Genomic DNA, 21040 nt, shown 5'->3' with positions numbered 1-21040 from the left:
GGGGAATTCCACCCGAGCCATGGAGCTCAGCTTGGGCCAGATCCCAAGCGGCGTGAGACCTTCCCCAAACAAAAGAGGTCCAACAGAAGCCATTCTTCCTGTTCCCTCCCCTCCTCTTCTCCCTTGAGGCTTTCCAAATCCAAACTCAAAGCCCCCGGGCCCGATGAACAGAAGGTGAATAAAAACCAGGTCACTAAACCATTTGTAACTGGGGAAAGAGGAAGAGGGATGGAAAGACACATCTTTCAGGAGAGGATTTTCAAGACTGTGTCCGGGGTGGTAGCGAAGCCTTGGACCTGGACGCGGGCGCGGCAGGGCTCCTCCCTGGGGCCGGGTCAGATGGCCAGCCAGTGCCGTAGCTGCAAGGGAAGAGAACAGGTGTCTACGCCGCGGCCGGGCACAGGCGGGGACCCCAGCAGACAAGGGCAGCAAGAAGCACTGGGCGGGCAGAGGACACAAGCCCTCACTCCAAAGACCCTGGAGAACATGCAGGCTGATTACCTGCCTGTCACTTAGCCCCCAAAAGGGCCAAGAAGCCTCCCAAAGCCACACAGCAAGTCTGAAAACAAACCCCAACCCCAAGGATTTTAAGGGAAAAGGACTTAGGTCAACGTGTTACTGATGCACCTGCAGCTCTTCCTCCAAGATAAGAGATCACCAGCCTAGCGTGGCGACCACCCAGAGAGAGAGAGAATAAAGCTTTAGGAAAGACTGGACATTGGCTTCCCAGGACCGAGGAGCTGAGGGCCAGGCAGAAGCTGTGGACGCAGAGGACAGGCCCCTCTCCACCCTTCCTGACACCATAGCCCTGGGACTACACAGCCCCCAGCCGCTTGGGGTTTTGTGGCGTGTGGGCATGTGGCCAGCACGCAGTGGGGAGCAGCTAGGGCCTGGTCCCCGCCCGGAACGTTCCAGCCTGCACCTACTTGGAACTGTCTGACGTCCCTCTGGGCCACCAGGTGATGCTCGTTCTCCGGGGTGATGCCGTAGGCCAGTCTCTGTGACAAGATGAAGACGGGGAGGAGGCCTCAGCCAGGCCCGGGGATACCATCCCAGCAGCCGGCAGCCACCCCCAGCTACAGGCCACCTGCTAGTTGGCCCTGAAGTCCCACATGAACAGCATGTGAGGTCCATGCAAGACACCCCCTGTCCTTGCTTGTGGAGAGGGTCTGTTCACCTTGAGTCATCTGGCCAGTGGCTGTGTCCTGGGCCGACTACTGCGGTCCGACACTCGGGGAGGCCCCGGGGCTCCAGGGCTGAAGGAGACGCACACCGACTCTGCTCTGGGGGATCTTGCAAGTGTGGCACCGAACACATACACACATGGGCCACTGTGAAACTGCAGCTGAGTGAGGGCCACAGAGGACAAGCCCAGAGCACAGTGAGGGCCTAGGGTGGGGGGCGCGGTGTCAGGGCCGGGGGGGGGGCGTGGAGCACGGTGTCAGGGCAGGCCTCCCTGCGGTGCAGACACAGGCCGGGGACTCGGGGGATGCACTGGGGCCAATGAGGGATCACTACACAGTGGGGAGCCCTCCCTGCTCTCAAAGTGTGAAAAATAAAGAGCTCCCAGCAGATCCAGGATGAGCACACGGAACACAGGTCCTCTCGGTGACCCAGAGACTCCGGGATGTGGGATTTCAAGGACAGGAAACGTGTCACAAGGACCTGGGGGAGGGGGCAGACACAACCCTGCCTGGGACCCTCTTCCCTAAGTCCCTGTATGGCTCACTTCCCGCCATCCTCCTTTGTCTGTCTGTCCCCGGGTTAGAATGGGAGCCCTGGGGAGCTCCGTCTAGGGCCCAGGGGCCAGGCACGCTCCCAGCCAGCAGCTGGGGAGCGAGGGCGCCACGGGGCGAAGGAATGGAAGCTGCATCTTGCAAAGTAAGGACACGAGGCAAAGACTGTCGCCAAGATTTACAAAGGAAAGGGCCTTTGAATAACCAAATAGGACAGACATCATTTCAGAGGAAACGCACCGTTTCCTGAGCCCTTCTCCGTGTATCTGCACACACAACGCACACGAGTAAAAGAAGAGGATGAATTCTGGAAATCTCTGGTTTAGGCTGGTGGGTGTAGGGTTTCGGGAAAGAGGCAGGCAAGAGCTGAGGTGGCCAGGTCATGGGGAGCGCCGACTGGGAGATGGGGACATCCGGGGCATGACAGACCTCAGAAGGGGACGCAGGGCTGAGGGTCCCCTCCCCACACAGTAACAGCAGGGACGGACGCGTGCACCATGGACCCGACAGCAGGGAGGCGTGCGCCGACCGCCTCCTTTGTACCCGGCACCGTGCTAAGCGTGCCCTTGACCTTGCCAAGGTCCATGCGGTTAAATGTGAACACACGGGCCGGGGCGTGCTGATGACTTGGCCATCGCGGTGGCTCTGGGGTCCAGCCCTCATGTCTGCCCTCTCCGGGCTCATCAGGGACGCCCGGAGACGCCCCACCATCCCGCCCCCCCCCAGCCCGGCCCGCACCCCGAGCTCACCTCCCGGAGGGAGCCCCGTATGCTGAAGAACTTGTAGATGCTGTAGGTGGGCACGAGCACCATGGAGGAGAGCGCGATGCCCCACCCGACCCAGTTGGCCCAGAGCGGGAAGACGTAGTCGTCATAGTTGAGCGGCTTGAAGTTGACGACGCTCACCACCACCACAAACTGCGGGGACGCCACGGGGACCGAAGGAAGAGAGAGCCCGGGAGGGGCCGGAGGGGAGCAGGTGGGAGGGAGGCAGCGGCAGACCCGCGGGAAGCGAGGGGTCACAGGGAACGCGGGAAAAGAGGAAGGAGAGAAGAAAGGGAAGAGGAGGGAGAGAAGGAGGAAGCATTCAAGAAGCCAACGATGGCCAAAAGGAGACAGAAGGAGCAAGAGACAGAGAAGAGGCACGGGAAGGTGACGCACAGCCCCCTGGGGACCCGGCCCCAGCTGAAGACCCGCCACGGTGGAAGCCTCCCGTGCTATGAGCAATGCTGGGCATCCCAGCACCCCGTCTGCATGTCTGCATGAGCCCATGCACCCCACCCCGCCCCCGGCCCCCCGCCTGGACCCAGGCCCCTCGCCCCAGGAAGCCCCGGCCAGGCCGTACACACCAGGAGGAAGGCGGGGCTGACAAACTTCCAGCACAGTCTCCAGTAGAGGCCCGGCTTGAACCCCATCATCTGTTGGATGTCGTTGCTGAACCTGTCCACACCTGGGCACACACAGGGCAGGCCGGTCACATGGGCCCCTGAAGAGCCCCCGGCCGCCCCCCTGCGGCCCTCCCCTGAGGGTCAGGCCCCGGGACGGGGGGGCGGCACAGTGAGGCTAGCCGTGGGCACTGTGGCACTCGGGAGATCCGGGCGTGGGCACTTGGCTGGTGCAGAAGACACGCCCAGTAGGTGCCGTGTGTGACACACGGATGGACCTAGAGGGCACCGTGCTAAGTGAAGTCAGGCAGTCTCAGAGAGACAAATACCACTTCTCTTACCTGCCGGATCTCAAAAAACAAACCAAAGGAACAAAGCAAAAAAGAGAGAAACGAAAAACCAGACTCTGCAATACACAGAACATACGGGCGGTGGCCAGAGGGGAGCCGGGCAGGGGGATGCGAGAGACCAAGCAAGGAGCGTAAGAGGGACACACTTCCAGCTTTTAAATAAATAAGTCATGGAGCACGGGGAGGATAAGGGACATTATAGTAGGGACACTGTTCAGTGACCGGTGGTGACAACACCGTGGTGGCGAGCCCCGAGGAAGGTACAGAGCGTCCGATTGCTATGTTGGACACCTGAGGCTAATACAACGCTGCATGTTGGCTATGCTTCAGTGAAAACTTTTAAAAAATATATAATACGGCCTTTCAGTTCCACTCCGCTTTATTTTTGCAGAGGGAAAACAGTGCTCCAGGAGCAGAGGGGACCTGCCCCAGGTGATGTCACTGTGCAGGATCGTCCAGCCTCACACTGGTCAACTCTTTGATGTGACTCGTGGGGAGAGAAAGGAACAGTCGGAACACAGGTGACCATCTGTGGCACCTTCTCCCCGTCCAGCTCCAGAATAAGGCTGCCAGAGAGAACGTGAGCTACCCGGTTCCATCTGAGTTTCAGATAGAGTTTCGCAGAGACAATGGAGACAGTTTTAGTTGACCTAAAACTGCATCCCGTATTTGGAACATACTTATACTAAAACAATTACTCATTGTTTATGTGAAGTTCAAGTGTAACTGGGCGTCTTGGATTCTATTTGCTACCTGTGGCCACCCTAGTTTAGAAGGAATTTTATGGCTTGGGGGATCCGCAGCTTCCTCGGCGTTCCTCGCTAAAAGCTGGCCCTGGGCAGCCCTGGGGGGGGTCTTTGCAGCTTTCTGTTCAAAGGCAAAGATGAGCTGGTGGGTGGGGGGAGCTGTGCCCAAGAAGCCACCTGCTCCGCCCTGGGGTCAGCAGTGGCTGTCCTGCAAATGGAGAGCCCTTTGCATGTCCAGGCGGTGACCGAGGCTTTTCCACGCGCTCGGGGCCCCCCACGTACCGTAGAACCAGGAGACGCCGATGGCTTCCATGAGCACAGCAAACAGAATGGAAGTCCCCGCCGCGAAGGTGTCCAGCAGGGTCAGCACGTACATCCCACCCTGGGCGTGGAGAGAGAAAGCCTGAGGCCATCCTGCCCAGAAATGGCCACCGACTGTCACATCCGTCCCGGCGCCCCTGTCCCCTGTGCCCCTGGCTCAGAACCCTGCCTGAGAAGCCGGGTGTCGGGGTCCTGGTGCTATTGTCTGATGTCACCTATCTGCGTTCTCCCGAAGGACTGAGGGTGGGTCTTTCAGCCAGGAACAAGTGAGCTGGCTTTCAAAGGGACTTTGCCCCTCAAATAAATCAAAGAGTTGCCTGGAATTCCTCAGGCTCAGAGGTGGGACACTGGGGACACCGGGGGGTCGCCCTCGGGGGTGGATCAGGCCACAGGGCTGAGGATGCCGGTCCCCTCGTGGTTCGCCCTGAGCTTACCCTAGCCCCCCCAACCCCACCCCACCCCACCCCAGCTCCAAGGCTGGGAATTCCTGACCGGATTGGATTGAAATGCAGCCCCACGAGCTCCAGGTGGCCCAGAGCCCAGCCCCTCCTCACCTTGGTTATGCAAAACAGGGCCAGAAGGAAGGTTCCAAAGGTGACACCAAATGTGAAGAGCTTCCGGTGTCTCTTCAGGATCTGGAAGTCGTCCGCCAGGCCCGTGATGACGGCCTCCATGCCTCCCATCTGGACGGAGCCAGGCAGAGTGAGGAGCAGGTAGGAGGGATGGCCCGCAGTGGAGTCTCAGGCCCCAGGCTCCCTCGGACCTCCCGGAGCCTGGGGTGCGGTTGGGGGGACTGGGGCACCCTGGTGTGGTAGCCTCGCCTTCCTCCTCATCTTCACCCCACTCTGCCCTGCTCTCAACCCCACTCAGAACTACGTGGGAGAGGCTGAAGAGGTAACTTCTGTCCCCCTCTGGTCAACAGGTCCTAGTCTACTGTCCCTGAGCAGGGAACCCATGAGCCCAGGAGGGTGCAGGGGGTAAAGCCAAACGCTCCGGGATGTCGTCTATTTGCACATAAATAAAAGGCTTTCTGGAAACCACTCCCAGAGGAGAGCTGCTAGCGGTTGGAACTTCAGGCAACAGTTTCTGACAAGGATTTCTGGTTGCCTTTCCAACTGTCAAGCAAGGGGTCACCGCCCACGCCAGCGTCTCAGAGTCTGAAACGGTCTCCCGTGAGTACTAATCATGTGCTTACTTAAACGACACCCCAAGCCTGGGGTGGCAGGCGAGAAGCACGCACGCCCTCAGTCTCTCCCTATACCTGCCCCTGTACCCCCTGCAGATGGTGTTAACCACGGACTGGGATTCCTTCCTATGAGCCCGGAAGCGGCCTCAGAATCCTTCTCAACACACCGCTCCTGGCAGATCTACCCACTGAAAGGAAGAGGCACCAAGAGGACCCTCATTCGCCAGCCCTAGCCCGAGACTTCTGGCAAACTTCCGGGCGTGACGTACCAAAGGTGGGCACAGACCTAAAGAGGTCGGTAAATCTAATCTTGCCTACGGGTAAAACAAAATGTTCTAAGAAACCAATGGGACTCCGAGTGTTTTCGTTGGTTGTTGGTGATGAACTCCAATGGGAAGAGTGCTTGGTGAGAGAAGCAATGTTCTACCCACATGCTCCTTGAGTTCTGTTTCCCTAGGTGCCAGAGGAGGGCCTGGGCCGGCTCATCTGATAGCAGCTTCTGGAATGGATTTCTGTGATGCCATTGGGGTTTCTACTGGTCCTTAGCCTAGGCCTAGAGGAACTCACTTCCTTGTCTGCCTTTAATTAGGGCTTCTTGGAAATGCCTAGCAATCAGGTGGGTACTTCAGGTTGAGTCGTTGGGAGGTGGGGAGGGTTGGGCTCAGTGTCCCCCGCCCACCGCCCCCCAGTGTGTGTGGCGTGGTCTCCCCAGCAGGTCACTCACTGAGCTGTCAATTCCCAGAGCCAGGAGCATGATGAAGAACACGACGGCCCAGAATGTGGATCCCGACAGGGTGGAAATGGCTTCTGGGTACAAGATGAAAACCAGGCCAGCTCCTGTAAGAAACAGGGAGGACCTCATCAAGGGCTGGGCCTGCTGGTCTGAGATGCGGACGGCAGAAGAGTAGCCGAGGCCCCATCTACCCGGCCAACCCCGCGATTTTCAGCCAATCCCCTGGGGCAGAGCGATCCCAGGGTCTGCGGATGACCCGTGACTCCAGCTGCAGCTCGCAGTCTCTTATGCCCCAAGGAGGTGGACCTCCAGCAGGCAGGCCAGAGAGCCGAGCCGGGACAGCTGCAGGCCACAGGCTGCGGATCCCACCCCCGCACACCCTCAGGGAGCCTCTTACTCTCAAAAGTCTGTGGTCCTCCGAGCCCATTCGAGTTCCCTGCCAGGCCCCAGCTTCTTTGTGGCCATAAGAATAGGAGAAGCAGTAGGGGAGGGCAGGGTCCAAGGCCGGACTGCTCAGGCCTTGAATGTTGGTACCGTCGCTCACTTAGCTGGGTGAACTTGGACCACTCCCATGGCCTGAGTTTCCGCTTTCTCACCTTTTTTTTTTTTTTAAGATTTTATTTATTTTTTGACAGAGAGAGACACGGCGAGAGAGGGAACACAAGCAGGGGGAGTGGGAGAGGGAGAAGCAGGCTTCCCGCTGAGCAGGGAGCCTGATGTGGGGCTTGATCCCAGGACCCTGGGATCATGACCCGAGCTGAAGGCAGACGCTTAACCATCTGAGCCACCCAGGCGCCCCTCCGCTTTCTCACCTTTAAAGTGGGCCGACTCACACTAGCCTCACAGCACCGTGAGAACTAATGAGGGTATGTCAAGTGCTCAGCCCAGGGCTCCTCCATCGGTCCCGCCTAGGCCGACTCACGGGAAGGGGTCACCGCCCAAGCCAGCCTCTCAGAGTCTGAAACAGTCTCCCGTGAGTACTGGCAGGAGCCAGGATGGCCGGGAACGCCCACCGACGGCCTCAGAGAAAGCCCGTGATACAGACGGTGTGGAAGTTTCCAGGTCCAGCCCTCTCGTTCCCACAGCCACCCACAGGAAAGCCGCCGGCCAGGGGCGCGCTGGCTTTCTCAGCCCCTCTCGTGTCTGCCCACCCACCTTCAGTGGCCACGTCCTCAATGTTGACCTTGTGTTCGTGGGCCATGTAACCGAGGATGGAAAAGATGGCAAACCCAGAGATGAAGCTGGTGACACAGTTGATGGTGCTGGTGAGCAGGGCGTCCCTGGGGGCGAGGAGAACCATGGGGTCAAGTGGCCTGACTCCCCCACCCTGCTCCCCAAGCCCTGCACTGTCTATGGAGTCGCCACTTCCAACACCCGCCCCCTGCTGCCACGGGGACCCCAGTGCCCCACTGGGTCAGGACCACTTTGAGATCAGGAGCTGGTATCCAACTCTTGTTGGGGAATCACATGACCAGCCTCCCTCTTCAGCAAACTGCCCGTAGCTCCCTACTGCTTCTCAGCTTCTCACCCAGGCCTTTAAGAGCTTTGTTGAGATGACCCAACCTTCCTTCCTGGCTTCCTTTCCATGACTCCCCAACACGCAGTCTTGGAACAAACCAGACCAGTCAGCCTGCTGGCCCACCGACGCACCACCTCCCCGGCTCCGCTCAGGCTTATCCCCACCATGCGTGCCTTCCACTCTTTGTCCACCGGTCACAATCCCAACGATCCTCCAAGGCTCCCCTCAAACTCCCCTCCCTGCTCTTGCTGATCACCCCACTTCCCCGGCCTACCGCCCTGGCACGTGTCCATCCCTGTCTGTCGCGTGCTAGAGGGGGGTGATTCTGTCTGACGGGAGCAGGCCCCAGGCGTGCCCCCGTCTGAAGGCCTCACAGCCTGGGCCCACGGGAAGAAGTGTCAGATGCTGAGTGAGACCCGAGCTACAACGTGGTCTTCTGACTGCTGCCCTGTGCAGACCCCTCAGTCCACTCTGCGGTCTCACCTCTGACTCTGCCAGGCCCTCACCCCTCATGCGACCAGCCCTTGTCTGTCTGGGCATCAGATGGACAGACAGACAATGCCGTCTGCTCTCGAAAGCCACACAGCACTCCTCTGCACCAGCTACCTGTCCCCATGACCTCCCGGCGCTGGGGGCCTTGACCTTCCCAGGTGAGGACCTCACCTGTTTAAGAGGTGTCCTGCATTGAGATGCATTCATTAGGAGGCCCCCACGTCAGAGTTCATTGAACACCCCCTCTGGAGTTCACGGAAGTCCACTCTGCCTCATTTCACAGAGGGAGAAACCCAAGAGTTGACTTGCCCCAGACCAGAACCCTCTCTCCCATCCCTGCAGGGGTTGGTCTCCAGGATCTAGAGCTTTCCAGAGCCCTGACAAGGATCTTACCTGTAGCAGTTGTTGTCAAATTTGTTGTAACTGGCAAACGCAATCAGGACTCCAAATCCGGCCCCCAAGGAAAAAAAGATCTGAGTTGCCGCATCGATCCATACCTGAAACGGGCAGACAAGAGCCATCACCCTCTGCGTCCTGGAGAATGGGAAGGCTGCTCTGGGAAGGCAGGGGAGCCCCACGGATGTCTGAGACCCGAGGAAGCGAGGTCTGACCCGGCGATGGGCAGCCACGCAACTCCTCCCCACGGGTCTGGGCGAAGCTTGGGTGGAGAGAGACTGTGGCCCCTCTAGCAGCTCCTGGCTCTGGTGACCACGAACGAGCTCAGCCTGGACGAACTCACGGGCTCAGTCTGATGTCGAGATTTTCAAAGGAAGTTACTAAACTCATGGTGCTAGGCTCGAATGTGGTTGGAGTGAGGGCAGAGGGTAGGACCATTTCAGGAGTTGCACAGACAGCATCTTCAGAAAAGGGACAAGGATTCCTAGCAGCTTCCACCAGCCCACAGACAGTGCTGACTCCTGGGGGGGGAGGGCACTGGGGTTACTTATTCCATCTTTTGGGTGATGAAAGCACGTGGTTGGAAGCCCAGAGATCTGAGCACCCCCCCCCAAAACAATTTCTAGCCCTAGTCAATTTCACCTGTCTGCACATCTGCACAGGGCGGGGTGGCGGGGGGAGACAGATACACCCAGCCCACTTGGACCGAAAGCCCCATGCCAGTGGGATTTTTGAGTTTTCCGGCACCTCGCTCATGTTATCCTAGGCTTCCCTTACTCTGCGAGCAGAGGTTGGAACAAGAGAAGCAATCCGATGGAGGAGGATAGGTCTGCTCCCTGAGACATCACGCAGGCTCAGTTTCTACTCGTCGGAAAGACAGGATATTTGAGCAGGTGGAGAACAAATAGAACTCTGACTTATTTCACAATTTACGAGACTGGTGCGAGTCCTAAGCTCTGTTAGCTTTCTGACAGTTACTAAGGAAACAGGTTTTCCCCTTGGTTATTGGGCTATAACACTGTGGTGTGTTGGGACATTGTAACTACAGGAGGTGTGTACTGGGACGCGTCCCTCCTAAGCCTATGTTGCTCCCGCCTGTGGGGGTTACTGTGGGTTCAGAGAGTGTGAAGAAGCCTTTGGGAAGAGTGAGGGGAAATGCTGAGGTGTCGGCATGGACACGGGCTTCAGGGAGGAGGCAGAAATGATCTCGGCCATGGTTGGAAGATGCTCAAGGCACTGGGTACCTCCAAGGCTGTCTCTGCTCCCAACCTCGTCCCACTACCTTGGGCTCCACTCCCCATTCACCCCACCTTCATTTAGTCTGTGCCTCTGGGCAGGACAGTGAGCTGGAGGAGGCGTGGCGAGCATGGGGCGGTCAGCAGGGTCTAGATCGCCCTGCGCCTCCCGCCGCTGCTTCTGCCCACATCAAGCGATGGCAGCCGAGGGTGAGGCTGGGGACCAGAGCGTGGAATTAGGGCTGGGGTGGCTGGGGTGGGGGGGAGCTAGGAGGCCATGGCCGGTACCAGGACTCAGGACAGAGTACTGCTCCCCTCGGAAAGAGGGGTCTGCAGAGGACACCACGCAGAGCCACAGAATCCTGGGCCATCCGAGCTGGGGGACTGCCCGGTGCAAAGCAAATGGGCGTCAGTCAGACGGAGAAGCGGCAGCCTGGAGACGGATCTGTCCTCCGTCCTACGCCGCAGATTCGTGGCGGAGCTGGGACCAGATTTCCTACCACCGCTCGTCCCGAGAACCCTCCCCAACCCTGGCGCGAGGGCGGGCGGTCCCCTGGGCACTGACCGTGGCCTCTTTTAGGCGGTAGAAGTCGATGTGCAGGTAGGCGTTGATACCGTTGGAGGCGCCGGGCAGCGTGACGCCGTGGACCAGGAGCACGAAGAGCACGAGGTAGGGCAGCGTGGCCGTGATCCACACCACCTGGCAGTGCACGGGGGCAGGCCAGTGGGGTCAGGCCCTCGCCCAGGGACCCAGGCACGCCCTCCCCAAACCTTCCTGTACCCCGGGCGCGTGCCCCAAGCTCCATCTCTAGGCCAGGCCACTCCCCCGAGCAGCCCGGAACCAGGTGGGAGGGTCCGCACACGGAGGTGGCACAGCCCCGGGAGTGAAGAGCAGCCAGGGCACAGAGAGGTTCTCATGGCTCCCAACACCTCTTCTGTGAGCCACCTCTACTGACCCCTTCAAGTTGCCCCGGGGAAGATCTAAGCACACCCACCTTCATGCTCTCCACCCTCATTCCCTCCCCTTCATGCTCTCCACCCCCTTTCTCCCCCCTTCCTCGTCTCTCCACCTCCTCTACCTTCCTGCAAACAGAGCCTCCCAACTCATTGCCCAAGAAGGAATTCATTGTCCGAGAAGGGACGTGGTGGGGCAGGAAGCAGAATCTCCTGCTATTCTTTATCACGGGTCGGATTTAGGACAAAGACAAACCGTCTCGTCCAGAAACCCAGACAGAAAGAGATTATCCCCAGACTAAAAAGCGACATTTCTCTCACCCCCTTGCCCAAGGTGGAAGAACAGAGACCAAAAGTAGGGAGAGAGGAAGGTTGTATGGGCTTCCTCCCTGTCCCTTCTTACGCCTGACACATTAGAGTACTCTGTGCAACGTTATAGTTTCCAATGTCGAAGTCCACATCCTATTCTTGGGGTTTCTAATTGAATTGGTCCATAGTGGGGCCTGCACTTCAGTATGTTTTGAAAGCTTCCCCCCTCCCTGGGTGATGCAAATGTGCAGTCAAGGTTCAACATCACTTCTCTAGGCAGGTGTAGCCATGGAGAGCCTTGCGGAAAGAAGACTGTGCCTCCAGCAAAAAATCTGCCCGGCGCTGGGTTAGCCAGACGCAAGAAGACTCAGCTAAAACTTAAGGACCAGAGGGTCCCTCCTCCCAAAGCCCTGGCACTATGCAGCCTCTAGAATCTTCACACATCCCTGGGGAGAATTTGGAAGCCCTGAAACATGACTAAGGGTAAAGTTCTTCGCTGGCCTAGAAAGAGATGCACTCAACGCAAAAAATGAAATGTGAAAAACGAAGTTCTGTTTTCCATACCTACATGGAAGGACTGGGATTTATGCTTCTTGTTCGTCCTTCCCATTAAACCAGGGAGGGCTCCTTGGAAGCAAAACCCCTATATTTTTCAAACTTGTATCATGCACATGGCATACATAAGTGCTTAAAAAACATTTGTTGGATAGAGGGATAGATGATTGGACAGCTGCATAGATGAATGATTAGATGGATGGATGGATGGATGATTGGACAGTTGTATAGATGAATGATCAGGTGGATGGATGGATGGATGGATGGATGGATGGATGGATGGATGATTGGACAGTTACAAAGATGAATGACTGGATGGATAGATGGATGGATGATTGGACAGTTGTACAGATAAATGATTGGATGGACGGATGACTGGATGGTTGGATATATAGTTGGGTAGATAGTTAAATGGTAGATGGGTGGATGGGTAAGTAAATGGCTGAGTATATGGATGGGTAGACAGATGAGTGAGCCAGTGATAATGCTGAGGGTTAGTGAATGACCCAGTTAGTCCAAGAACAAATGAAAGAATGAGCAAGTGAACGAATGAGCAAATGAGTCAGGGAGTAATTCAATGCATCAATGGTTGGTCATGTCTTCTGAGGGAATCAGAAGAGGAATCAGGCTCCTGTGTTTCATGTTATCCAGTTGTTCATCATTCCCTTGTACTATGTGGGAGGGGGTGGAGTCTTTGTGGATCTGTTTTCTTTCAGAAGTGCAGAACAGGAGGACAAACTGCCAAAAACAAGGAGGAAAACAGGCCTTGGAAAGTGAAGCCATTGCATCTGGTTGGTTGGCCCCACATTAATCCTGGATTTATTCTCTCAAACGGGGACAAGCGGGTCTAACTCTTTGGTGACGGGCACGGGAGGAGCCCTCATATATCTTTGTATTGGGTCCAAACTCCTGTGTTCCCCTTACAACTCATGTCACCGGCTGCAGACCCGATGGCTAGTCGAGCAGGCCAGGTGAGGCCATACTCCACCCATCAGAAAGCATCCTCAGGTTTGACTCCAAGGAATCTCTGTGGGGCTCTGCGGGCAGCACTTGTTAGTCATGTCTGAGGCTCCAAACTCAAACCAATGGCTGATACTTAGAACTTTCTAATGAATAGAGCTCTCTAAAGAGAGAATGAGCTTCCCAGGGAGATGGGGAGACAGTGAGGTCCCCATCACTGAAGGTGCGCAGATCTAGCCAGAGATCCAGGCATTAGGCAAAGGGTTGCCTAGATCAAGGTGAGGCCCATGGCCCAGAGACATCAGCATCACCTAGGAGCTTGTCAGAAATGCAAATTCCTGCCCCACCCCCATGGAATCAGACTCTCAAGGAGAGACCCAGCAATACTGAGTTTTGACAAGGCTTCCACGTGATTCTTACGTGCGTTAAGGTTGAGAAGCACTGCTCGGGGTCACCACTAAGGTCTACTCTGACACAGATATGACAAATGTCCGTGCTTTATCACTACAAAACTGCATTGATTTAACCTCTAATGATTCAGAATGTGTGATCCTCCAAACTGGGTTTTAGGGACATTTACACAAATAACGAAGACATACAAGATTTGTGGGGTGAGGGGTACATACTGATGTTACGTTAAAAAAACCACCAAGCTGTAAATATTTTAGCATCTTCATTGCTCACATGCAGATGACATTCTTCACTATAACGGGGTCTGATTAAGTCACTAAACAAGGCAGACCAGCTTGTATTGAACCATTCGTGGGAAGACTTGGGTAGAATTAGGACTTGAAACTCACAAGGCACAAAATGACCTTTCAATTCAAAAATTCTAAAATTCGGGTGTTTTTTTTTTTAATTGGTCCAGGTTTCTCCCCAACCCCACCATTCTTTGCCAGAATCTGAGAGGTGGTCTGTCTTTTCCCATCCCCCAAACAGCCCAGGGCCTGGCCGTGCCACCGGCAGAACATGGTGGCCGCCCCCAGCCAGTTCTGTTGTCTTGATTTATCTTCAGGCAGAGGGGAGCCCAAGCCTTCTGAAGATTTAGTCCAATAAGTAAACAGAGCGGGTAGGAGCTGGGCCCGCCCCTCCCCACAGCTGCACTGAGTGGCAGCAGAGTCTGCAAGCCTCTGAGGTGGGGACGGAGCACTGGAAGGGGTGCTGAGGAAGGAGTCAAAGGCAGGACGAGGATCATTTATTGAGCAATTTCCATCTGCCAGCCCTGCACCAAGGACCTCTCCTCCATCCTCCCAGTGGCCCTGGAGGTTGGCAAGATTATTAACTGCCCTCAGTAGGGAGCAGCCTTAATTCCAAGGTCACCCAGCAGGAAATAGTAGCGCCTGGACTCCAACCAGGTGCTCTGGCCACAAAGCCATGTTCTTAATCACTCACTCCACCGAGATCTGGGAGCCAAGGCCAAGTCCTAGTTGTGCTCGAGACTGTGGTGACACCCTGTCCCCCTCCAGGCCTCGGCCTCCCCATGTGTACGAGCAGAGTGGAGTAGATGGCCTCTGTGTGCCTTCTGGTCTGACATTTAGGGACTCGGTGACTGGGCTCATCCTCTAAAAGCCAAGTTCAGCCAAGGACTCCAGAGATGGGGGAGGCAGGCAGGACTCCAGGACTGCAAGCCTCAGTGCACATGCTGCCCAACTGACTCCCCGGGGGCTAACTCCCCACTCAAACCTCCGCCCTCTGCCCTGAGGTGGTCAATGGGCCAAGGTCAGAGTGTGCAGTGTGGGGTCACCCCTTTCCCTGATTCAGACTCTGCCCCACCATCCCCCACCCCCCCAGCTGCCGCAGCGGAGTCACATCTCCTCCCAGGCACAGAGCCTTCACTTGCCAAGACGGGAAGTGTGAACATTTGCAATTCATTTCAGGCTGCTCCGTGGCTGCAGAAGCCTGCTAAGAAAAGCCCTGTCCTGTTCCAGATGCAGTCTGGGCAGAAAGAAGCTATGCTCTTGATTTTCTCATGAGCCACCTTATATAAACAATTAAAGACAGGGCACAGGAATGTCCTGAGTGAAGCTCCCCATTCTGGAAAGCTCCCTTCACAGGGACTGCCCTTCCCTGTTCAGCCGCCAGAAAGCTGGAAGATTTACGCAAAATGTGGACCGCAGCTTCCTTTGGGGGGATTTACGGAAAATGTGGGCTGTGGCTGCAGTATGACTCGTTTCCACCTGGTGGGGGGGTTTCCCTAGGGCAACATTCCTGCCACTGCCGCTGGCCCCTCCTCACACTCCAAAGGGGAGGGCATGACTCCTCGAAGGTGCCTTTGCAAAGAGGAACTGAGCAAGCTCAGCTCTGCGCCTTCTTATCATCAGTCTCCCTGCAGACAACAACTGCTCAGCTCCTGACAAAGGGCTACGCTAGGAAGGGCCGGCTGTTCCAACTCCGGCAATGGCTACAGGGCATTTCATCTTGGAATGTAATATCAGGAGCTGTGGGGGCCTCACGTCCAGGTCAGATGCGGTAGTAAAGCTCATACTCCTGCAATTCTCCCACCGGCTCCTGATACCCAGGAAAGGCGCAGAGGGGCTGGACAAGGCTGGACTGGGGCTTCAGCACCTCTGTGGCTTTACTCGGGTGGTTCCTCCCGCTGAAAATCCCCTCCCTCTGCCCCGTCCCTATCTGCTCCTGTCCTTAGAGACCTGGGCCAAACGCCACCTTCTCCATGGTCTTTAGCTCAAAGAGCACATGCTGATGCAGGATCTCTCACTTTTTTCACCGTGACAACTCACGGTAATAAGCACCTTGCATACCGACACAAAACACATGCAAACACGCGGATTGCTATAGCTAAAATCCAAACCCCACAAGCCAGCTCCGACTTTACTGTGTGCAATGCGTTCCGGTTCGTTTCCTTGTCAAAAAATTGTGGTGATCCGCTAAACTGATTAAGTGAAACGTCCAGTTTGTACTTCAGTTAAAATGGAACCTGAGTACCTGATACGAAATGATCTCCAAAGTCAAGTCAAAAAATTTAAAAAAAAAAAAAAAAAAAAGGCAAAACGTAGAACAGTGTGCGTACAGTTTGTGACCATTACTGTTTATTTCGAGGGGCACACACGTGTGTCTCTGGATGAAGACTCAAGAGACAGTCACACTGGGTGACCCATGCCTGTCTGTAATGCACATAAGATGATAAGCAACTGGAGAAGGGCCATGCCTCGTTTATTCCTACATCACTAGTACTAGCTTCAAGCCCGGCACACAGTAGGTGTCCATAAAGGCTTAATACGCTGTACTGAATTCAAAAGAACACTCAGCGAGGCTCCCCAACTTATTTATCCACCCACCCTTTTTCCTTTCTTCCTACCTTCCTTCCTTTCCTCATGAATCCTTCGCTAAATACTTACTGAAGACCTACTATGTGCCAGGTGCTGGGATGATAGTGGTCCTCGCCTGGTTTTGCTCTATCTCAGAATTGCTTGCAGCCCTGGTCTGCACTTTATTTGGGTTCCTCCTTGGGGCAGACACTGTGTCTTCAACATGCAGACAGGAGGTTCCATGTCAAGCCTTTCTTGACAGATTTCTGCCCCACGGGCTGCCGGTCCCCTGCCACTACCTTTGCTCTCAATGGCATGACCAAGGACTCTAGGAATACCAGAGATCACCCTGATGCATGCCACTTGCCCAGTCACTTGTTTAATGAGGCTTCTCACAAAGTCCCACTTGCCTGATTACGGTAGACTGTTGCCTCGTGACCCCCAGTGAACTCGCCCCTGGGTTAGTCCCCTCCCACACTGACTCTGGGCTTTACCACAAGATTTGTCTTGGCCATTGGGCCAACAGCAAGCATGATGCAAGCAGAGATGGGAAGAGCTACTTGCACACTGGGGCTTGTCTGCCTGGAACTTGCTCTTGGAACTCGGCCGCCATGCTGCGAGAAGCCCAAGCCACTTGGAGAGGTTTTGTGGAAACAACCCAAGACGCTCTGGTTGATGGCTCCAGCTGGGCTCCTAGCCAGGACCAACTACCATCCATGAGTGTGCAGCATCTTGGACATTCTAGCTCAGCCAAGCCCCCAGATATGGAGCCAGGCAACATCACATGGAGCAGAAGACCCACCTATCGGATCTCAGTCAACCCACAGCATCATGAGAAGTACCAAATGGTTCTTTTACATCACTACGTCTCAGGCTGTTTTGTTACACAGCAGTAGCTAATCACAACACTGGAAAAACCATTTCTCACCTATAGCCTCATTAAGACAGTGGAGCTCCACATGGATCCCACAGGGTCCAAATGGGGTTGTTCTGATGTTCCCCGGGCTCAGAATCAACATGGGCCATGAGATGTGTGTACTCCCCCCGAGGGACTGAAGCCAGGGGTGGGGGGGGAGGTGTCACCCAGGTCAGAATGCCGACTCTGGAGGCCCTCCTCCCCCACCATGCCCCTCTTCCCAGGAAACCTAGGCCCTTGCAGGCACTCAGTACTCTGCTGGACAAAGTGCATGGATTTGATAGTGAAGGAAACGGTTATATTCCAGAGAAGGGTGCAAATGTGCATCCGCTTTTAGGCCAGAATTTGTGATTTATCAAACACGTGTCAATAGGTCACTTGAGGCTTTTTCCCAAGACCCTTGGGGTGTCCCAATCCCTGGGAGCTTTGGTGGAGAAGAATGGAGGCCTGATGTACCCCCTCAGCCCTGGAGGAGGGAGTCCTGGGCTTCGGGAAGGGAAGGGACTTGTCGCGGGCCTCCCAGTCAGCCAGTGGCAGAGCCGGGATGGGGGCAAACCCAGGCTCCGGATCTCCACTCCTCCCACCCTTTGCTTTTTGCTGACCATCTAGTGACAGCCAGAAAAAAAGACCTTCTCTTTCAGGGCCACGTCCCAACTTAAATAGAAACAAAGATATTACCTTTCCTGATGTCTTCACTCCTTTCCAGAGGCTAAAAAACAGGATGACCACGACGACCATCAGACAGAGTGAGAGTTGCCACTGGGGCAGGCCGATGTCATGGATCCCGCTGCTCTCGTGCAGGTGCAGGACGCCACGCCTGCCCAGAGGAGAGGGGAGGGGGCCGGGGGGGCGGGGACGGTGTCATCAGACAGGATGACCGAGGCCGTGGCCGCGGGCCAGTCCCCGACAATGCCCACCGATGGAGACTGGCCTTGGGCTGCGTCAGCCCCTGCCCCGCATTGCGTGGGCCTGCCCTGCTCAGTGGTGGCCAGTCCCGGGGACGGGCCCGCCCTGGGCCAGCAGAGCAAGTCTTCCCCTCACGTCTGTTTTCGAAACAATAACACAAACCTCTTGAGTGCCACCAGCACGCCTGGTCCTAGGGAGATGGCGGGGAAATAACAGGAAAAGTCCCGGCCCTTCAAGTGCTCACAGCCTAGAGCAGCGGAGTGATGGGGTAATTCTGACCTGCCCCCAACCCCGGGGAGACAACGGAACATTCGGCAAGGTGTGGAGACCTCTTTGAAGGTCATGAATTAGGGAGGGAGGCTGTGCTCCTGACATCCGAGGATCATGACCTGGGACATCCTACAATGCACAGGACAGCCTCTAACAACAAAGAATTATATCCAGTCCCAAATGTTCACGTTGCTGAGTTTATGCATGCCTGTCTAGGGACTAAGATGAGAATAAACATTTCTTCTCTTTGGGAATGGGCACTAAGTTAAAGGTACGCATATCCCGTGCCCCAGCAATCCTATTCCTGGGTATGTACTCGACAGAAATGTGTATATATGTTCACCAAAACACGTGTTCTAGAATGTTCACAGCAGCATGAACCACCATCACCTCAAACTGAAAAAATACTCAAATACCCATCGACAGTAGAATGCATCAATTATGATACATTCATAAAATGGAATAACAGGAGGCAACTAGCTCTCTGTGGATGGACCTCTCACAAAAATCCTGTGAGAAAGAAGTCAAAACCAAGAGGCGCCTGATGGCTCAGTCGGTTAAGCGTCTGCCTTCAGCTCAGGTCATGATCCCGGAGTCCCGGGATCGAGCCCCACATCGGGCTCCTGGCTCAGTGGGGAGTCTGCTTCTCCCTCTCCCTCTGCCTCTCCCACTGCTCGTGCTCTCTCTCTGTATCTCTGTGTCTCAAATGAATAAATAAAATCTTAAAAAAAAAACGAAGTCAAAACCAAACCCAAGGAAGTCGGTACTTTCTAATTCCACTCATATAAACTACAACAGGCAAAACTAACCTGAGGAGTTAGAAGTCAGGAAGGGCATGTGCTCCCGGGGCGGGGACGACGGGTGTACAGAATGGGAAGGGACACTGTAGGAATTTCTGGGACACTTGCCAGTTATGTTTCTTGATCTGGGTGCTGGTCACATGGTTGTGCTCAGGCTGTGACATTCCTGAACCATCCCTCAGTGACATGCACTTCTTTTTTTTTAAAAGATTTTATTTATTTATTTGACAGAGAGATAGAGAGAGAACAAGTAGGCAGAGAGGCAGGCAGAGGGAGAGGGAAAAGCAGGCTTCCTGCGGAGCAGGGAGCCTGATGCGGGGCTCGATCCCAGGACCCCAGGATCATGACCTGAGCCGAAGGCAGCCGCTTAACCAACTGAGCCACCCAGGCGCCCCAGTGACATGCACTTCTTGATAATACTTATAATATGAAGTATCCTTCGATAAAAAGTGGGGTATTTGAAAGTAAGGAAAACAAACAAATAGAAGAAAAATGAGGTTTGAGACTACTGGGGTTCCTCATTCAATCTTCAGTGAAGAAACAGTAGAATTGCACAGAAAATGACCAGCTGCTAGTTAGAATCTAATCCAAGTCATTAGGATCAAACCGAAGGTCAAGTGAGACCAACTGATATAGTAATAGACCAGGTCCCAGGGGAGGGAGGAAACCCCCCCCCCCCCCACAATTCCGTATCCCTGCAAGACAAAGAAAGCAGAACTGTTGCCCTGGAAGGGGGACAGCCTGGGAAGGTGTCCCCCTGCACCCAGATCATTCGTCCCTCAGTGCATCTTGGGCCTCAGCTGCACACGATGCCTTGTGTGGGGGGCTTACATTCTAGCACCAGAGGCAGCATTACGAGCAAAATCACAATAAAGTGTGACAAGGGTTAGGAGCTGAGAGCTTCAAGGGCACCCAGAACCAGTGTCTACACCTCCACTGCACCCTGCACTCAGAGGCGACAAACTACCAATACCCTCCAAGGCCCCCGCTCCAATGTCATCTCCTCTGGGAGACCTCCATGACTCCCCCGTGGCAGGGATCTTTCAACCCTTCCCGTTCTTGTGGCTCTTGGCTCATTTCCCAAGCCACGCCTGCTCCTGCCACATGAGGGCCGGCTGCATGCAGAGCTCTCCCTAGGGTAAGGAGGTGGATGAGCCATCTCTGGGTCCCCAGTGCTAAGCCCGGGCCCGACGGTTCGGCTTGTTAGCTCAGAGCAGATTGTTGGATCAGGAACACCTGCTCACAACCTTTCTTGCTGAATCCAATAATCCATCTTCTAAAAAATGAGACCCAGGACCCACCCAAGAGGAACCAGGGAGCACAGAGGGTCAGCCTCCCACAGGCCCTCACTTCTCTCAGCAGCTCCTCCCCCAACCTGGAGGGGTCCTCTCCCTTCTGTCCAGGTCCCTCACACTGTCCAGGGTGACTAGTGTTAAAGGCTAAAAGTAGCATGATAGGGGCGCCTGGGTGGCTCAGTTGGTTAAGGGACTGCCTTCGGCTCAGGTCATGATCCTGGAGTCCCGGGATCGAGTCCCGCATCGGGCTCCCTGCTCGGCAGGGAGTCTGCTTCTCCCTCTGACCCTCCTCCTTCTCATGCTCTCTGTCTCTCATTCTGTCTCTCTCAAATAAATAAATAAAATCTTTAAAAAAAAAATAAAAGTAGCATGATATATTGTCCTTCCCTAGAGGAGTGCTTTAACTCAAAAGAACAACACCCTAATGGCAAAACTTTGCACGCCCACAGTGGATAAACTGGGGGGGGGGTAGTCAATTGTCTCTCTGCCTGTCTGTATCTCTGTCTCTCTACCCCCCAACCACCCCTCCTCCCTTCCCTCCTCTTCCTCCTCACCCACTCCCCCCAAAAGAGAAATTCAAGGTACGGAGAATGTCACTTGGAGGCCTATCAACTTCTCACCCTGCACATCTGAATCACGCAGAGATCTTTTTAACAATTCCTGATGTCTGGGCCCCACTCTCAACCAATTAACTTAGATCCCATGGGGGAA

General features: G+C 55.3%; 1 protein-coding gene across 1 annotated transcript in view; it reads right to left on the bottom strand.

Moving 5' to 3' along the window:
- Nucleotides 1-295: 295 nt before the first annotated feature.
- SLC6A2 (solute carrier family 6 member 2) overlaps nt 296-21040 on the bottom strand; it is a 44002-nt gene continuing 23257 nt past the window's right edge. Inside the window, exons 4-14 of the mRNA XM_021704620.1 lie at nt 17737-17875; nt 10664-10798; nt 8861-8964; nt 7612-7736; nt 6448-6560; nt 5092-5220; nt 4499-4598; nt 3085-3185; nt 2486-2653; nt 927-998; nt 296-359 (exon numbers count right to left, since the gene is read on the bottom strand). Of these exons, the coding sequence (XP_021560295.1) occupies nt 336-359; nt 927-998; nt 2486-2653; nt 3085-3185; nt 4499-4598; nt 5092-5220; nt 6448-6560; nt 7612-7736; nt 8861-8964; nt 10664-10798; nt 17737-17875 (1210 nt within the window). The 3' untranslated portion in view covers nt 296-335. The remainder of the gene's footprint in view (nt 360-926; nt 999-2485; nt 2654-3084; nt 3186-4498; nt 4599-5091; nt 5221-6447; nt 6561-7611; nt 7737-8860; nt 8965-10663; nt 10799-17736; nt 17876-21040) is intronic.

The sequence above is a fragment of the Neomonachus schauinslandi genome, chromosome 16 (genome assembly GCF_002201575.2).
Source record: "Neomonachus schauinslandi chromosome 16, ASM220157v2, whole genome shotgun sequence".
NCBI lineage: Eukaryota > Metazoa > Chordata > Mammalia > Carnivora > Phocidae > Neomonachus > Neomonachus schauinslandi.
This window is presented reverse-complemented; position numbering and strand designations above follow the sequence as displayed.